A 5,140-nucleotide genomic window follows, 5' to 3' on the forward strand; every position below is an offset into this window, starting at 1 on the left:
CCCTTTAGGGACGATAAGATGGATGAATATAAATATTTGCTTGCAATACTATGATATAAATGAGACACGAGTTAAAACGTCTGCTTAACAGCCATTCTATAAAATATAGTCACAAATTTCTTGTCTATTTTTTTACATTTTCCATCGGATATTCCAAATGAAAATATCCGATAAAAAAAAAGGAAAAAAATTAAATTGAAGAATTTATACTACAGAACTAGCCGGACAATAACAGTAAGGGAGTAGCCATTTGATATTCTGAGAAAGGAATGGGGCAGGTAGATTTTTTTGCGGATTTATTATTCATTTCAATTTGTCGCTTTGCATGCTTATTTTCTAGGCTCTTACCAGGCCAGCATATTCGGATTAAAAATCCTCCTGTCCGCCTACCCCCAAAAACTAGATATCAAATGGTTGTCCCTATTTTCAAACAAGTTTAAATTGATTGATTGATGGTTGCTTATTTTTAAACGTCCAGTGGCAAATATTTCATGCATGTTAAGCACGACACAAGATTAAAAGTCGGATATATAATATAAAAATACGGCGATAAAGTATGATTGCCAATGAGACAACTATTCACCAAAGTTCAAATGATTTAAGCAATAACAGGAACTGTACATGTAATGAGAAAACCCATACCGTATAATCGGCTATAAAAGGCCCCGTCATGAAAATTGTTAATCAATTTAAACGAGAAAACTAACGGCCTAATTTAGTTTTAACACAACAATTTATGAAAAAAAAACAAATATAACAGAATTGAACCAACGACAACCACTGAACTTCAGGCTACTGACATGGGACAGACACTTATTGAATGTGACGTGGTTAAACATGTTTATGAGCGCTCAATCCTCCTCCTAACCTGGGACAGTGGTGTAACAGCACCACATAAGAAACTGTAAAAGTTAGTTGCAATTGGCTTAACTCAAAAGATCGGTGCGAGGCACAAAAACTACTAACATAAAAACAATAGAGTCCGACTCAAAGCACCGAAACAAGAGTATATTCGCAGTTACTGAAAGCTATTATAGTTCAAAGCTAATTACAACTAATTATTAAATGATGTTCTCCGAGTCTAAAGTATCAATCAGTACACAACCAATGGATTTAGTATAAAGACGCCATAAATAGTCTAAGAAACGCATGACTTTGTATATCTTGTATACATATATCTTTAATATTCAAACATAAATCAAGTTTGGTTACTTTAAACTTGTTTGATAGATAGACAACATATCTTTTTCAATCATATACCAGACATTTTTTTGTATAGAGTAATATTATCACTGAAAATCAAATAGTCGGAGCTTTGAGCCGGATTTGTTTAACTAAATTAAATTAGGAAAACATAAAGAAAAAATGCCACGAACACAGCGATTTCTTCCAACCAATTTTCTTTGTTTTTACACTTACGTGTATAATATTTTATATACATCAATAGATATAAGAAGATGTGGTATGAGTGCCAATGAGACAACTCTCCATCCAAGTCACAATTTGTAAAAGTAAACCATAATAGGTCAAAGTATGGCCTCCCAACACGTAGCCTTGGCTCACACCGAACAGTAAGCTATAGAGGGCCCAAAAAATGACTAGGGTTAAACCATTCAAACAGGAAAACCAACGGTCTAATCTATATAAAAAACGAGAAACGAGAAACACTTATGAACCACATCAACAAACGACAACCACTGAACATCAGGTTCCTGACTTCGGACAGGTGCAAACGTTTTAATAGGCGCCAACCTTCACTCTACCTGAAACAATAGTGTAACATCACAACATAGAAAGACACACTATAAAATATCAATTGAAATGGCTTAACTCAATCAAAAGACATATTAACAAAAATAAGTGAACATACACTGGACGAATAAATTTGATCTATGACACAATGTAAATACAAAATCAATGCCCAAACAAGAACACACTATTACAGTCATGTCTTTCGAATGAGCTGACATAACTGAATTTTCTAAAAAAAAAAAAAAAAAACATTGTAAACTTCAGTTTTGTCGTCCAACATAACAAATTCTGCAATATTTGATGCCAAACTGAATTTATGTTTTATTGCTTCTTTGGAATATCCCAAGAAGAGGTTCAGATTTATTTCTTGGGACTCTCCACCAGATGATATTCTGGAGATATACAACAAAGAGCAACAAAACACGCTCCTGTTTACTTGTACATTTGAGTTGGGAATATCCAGCAAATGCAAAGAGCTGAATTTTTTTTTGCAAGTCTGAACATGTTTTTAAATGTTCAAAATTGAAAATAGGAAATTTGGGTTACATGATATGAAAGCCAATTTAGTTTTTCTTTTTATCGAAAATACATACTAAGACTATACATACCTAAGGTGCAATCATAAACCACAAGTCGAAGAAAATGGAAAGCACAATACCTCAAGTAAAAAGTTAACAGAGAACTATTCTATTGTAAGCCTATATAATAATTGCTTACATCCACTTTATCTGAACTATGGTGGATAGTTGTCTCATTGGTAATCATACCTCATCTCCTTATTTATATATTATAACACACTACACATAAACTAAATTTTGAAGGTAAATCCAGAAAAGCGCATGAAATTATTAAACGTGTTGTTTTCAATTTTTTATAAAAGAGAGACGAAAAATATTAAAGGGGCATTCAAACTCACAAGTCAAGTGCTCTAGAACTTCCTGCTCAACTAGTTTCACCCGTTGTGTTGTCCATGATGGTCAGTTGCTGTCGATGATTTTCATAACGAGACAGGAGGATTGGAATTTGGTTACGACAAATGGAACACATCCAAGCCTATATCTAACACATATATACCATACAAATCAATTAAATAACGAATGCGTCAAATTTGCAAAAGGATGATTTTTTAATAACTTTCTTGAAAGAAAGGAGCATCTATATTTCACATAAAATAAAAATGGACAATCATAATTATGAAAAATATCGTTCATTGTTATTCTGCCTTTCTTTCTTCTTTTTTAACGTGACTGATTCTGGTACATGTACTGTGAATTGAAATTTCTATCATATAACCAATATAAAAAAATAGTTCTAAAGCAAGCATGTGTGCAACCTGGATTCTACATGTCTTGCCGATTCATTTTCAGGGAAAAATAACCTTGAGATAGAGTTTAATTCTATTTTAGTTAATTAGAAGTGCATTGTAGTTCTACATTTCTTTTAAAGTAAAACGTAATATGAGACAATTAATCAGCAATTCATGAAAGCGTCAGTTAAGGGCTAATGACGGGAAATTCAAATTAACGTTTGGTCAACTCGTGGGAAAAAGATATCAAGAGGGAAGCTTTACAAAGTCTTCATTGATCAGTGTTGGTAACGGGGAGACAAATCAAGGCTTCTTATTATTATAAATCATCTGTAAATCATACAGACTTCCTTGATTTTGATTAAACTATACCTCGCTGAAGTTAAAGACATTACCAAATTAAGTACCTGTATATAATTAACCTAGGTAATGGAACTCGTAAGGAATCATAACTTTTTTTCCTAAGAAAATCGCCTTAAATATAAAACAACTTCCAAATACCTGTATGATCATACTTCATTGGCTGTTCTGACTATCTTTTGTCTGTTTGGCCTGACCATGCATACTGGAAACAGTTGTGCAAAAGGTAGATAACCTGACTAATATAAAGCAGTTTACCTTAATCTTTGAACGCCACTGCAGATAATCCCTGTAACGATCTTTGTTTCCCGGAGATGTTCTTTTCCACAGAAGAAATGCAACAATCGTGTAAGTCACGGCTAAGATCACCAGTGGTATAATATAAGTAAATAACAGAATAAAAATAGTATACACTTTTCTCGAATACGGCGAAGACCAGACTTCGTCACATTTAAGCAATCCAGAATCCATTCGAGTAGTCCTTGCTACAATAAGTTGTACAGACCCGAAACAAATCGAACTAACCCATATAGCAATCATCACATACTTGTATCGGTGAAGCGTAAAACGATGGTGTAGAGGGTACATAACAACCAAAAATCGGTCGATTCCGATCGCCATATTTGTAAAAACACTTGCCGCCACAGACATCATTTGAACAAATAGAACAATCGGGCATAATTCCTTCAAAAATATCCATGTACCGAAAACAGCATCGGCAAATGTGAAGGGCATGCAAAACAGAGCCATCATGAGATCGGCTATAGCTAAGTTAATCAGAAAAGGCCGCAAATCCGTCCTTGACCTGTTTCCATTTTTAAAAACTATGATGACGAATATATTTCCTATTATGGACAAAAGAGTTGTAAGCGAGTATAATAGTATCAGTCCGGTCAAAGCTTCTTTGTCTAGTTTTGGATTTGATATCTGATCAAAAAAGCTGCTTAAATTTCCAGTTGAGTTTTCATCCATTTTGGTTTTAATAACTAACAATTTACTTGTATATATTTTGTTATTTAATTGACATTTTTCGTGTATCTGGAATGTCAAATGACCTATTGCCGCAGTTAGCGATCTTTTGAATACATTATTGACTTCGAGCACTATTTACTTTGTTCTCCGTTGTGCTGAAGCTACACGTATTATTTAGCAAAATATAAACTATTCCCATGCCACTAAAAATAGCGACAGATATAAAGACTTAAATCCCACTCAGAACTTCAAAACATTTTAAGGAATCTGCATTTATAGGACAAGTTTCTTCACTTTGTTACCAGAAACCGTTTAATTTACATATATAAACGCAATTGTATCTGAGATACTTAACCGATTGATATGATAGCTTGTTTCCCCATGTTCATGTATATTTAAATAGACTATTACAGACAATGTCACCATGCATGATGACGAATTCGTATGGGAATTTATTGGATACAATCTCAAAAGTTTATTATGGTATCCATTGAAAAGTACGAAACCAATTCAATAAACTCAGTGTTATCATAAAACGTTCGCTACGGGATAATTAGTACCAGTAAGAACCGCAGAGTGGTCAATTAAACGATAACATCTTCCTGACATCGGATGGGACATGACGTGGCCATACTAGTTACATTATAGAACTTTTCTTTTACCGGAATTGTCTCCTTTTATGTCAATTGTATTTGTTTGTATTGTGAAAGGATTATTTGTTCTTCTGTAAAGGTGTTTATTGCTAGAACA

At 33.6% G+C, this 5,140-nt stretch overlaps 1 protein-coding gene across 1 annotated transcript; it reads right to left on the reverse strand.

Moving 5' to 3' along the window:
• Positions 1 to 3,574: 3,574 nt before the first annotated feature.
• LOC127708220 (neuropeptide receptor 22-like) lies at positions 3,575 to 4,390 on the reverse strand. Its single transcript, XM_052213064.1, has one exon. It carries the CDS (start codon positions 4,388 to 4,390, stop codon positions 3,575 to 3,577), a length of 816 nt encoding a protein of 271 aa, XP_052069024.1.
• Positions 4,391 to 5,140: the final 750 nt, after the last annotated feature.

The sequence above is a fragment of the Mytilus californianus genome, unplaced genomic scaffold, assembly GCF_021869535.1.
Source record: "Mytilus californianus isolate M0D057914Y unplaced genomic scaffold, xbMytCali1.0.p SCAF_7, whole genome shotgun sequence".
Taxonomy (NCBI): Eukaryota; Metazoa; Mollusca; class Bivalvia; order Mytilida; family Mytilidae; genus Mytilus; species Mytilus californianus.

What these genes read in the sequence shown, in the direction of transcription:
- LOC127708220 (XM_052213064.1), bottom strand. Translation starts at nt 4,390, where the DNA reads ATGGATGAAAACTCAACTGGAAATTTAAGCAGCTTTTTTGATCAGATA.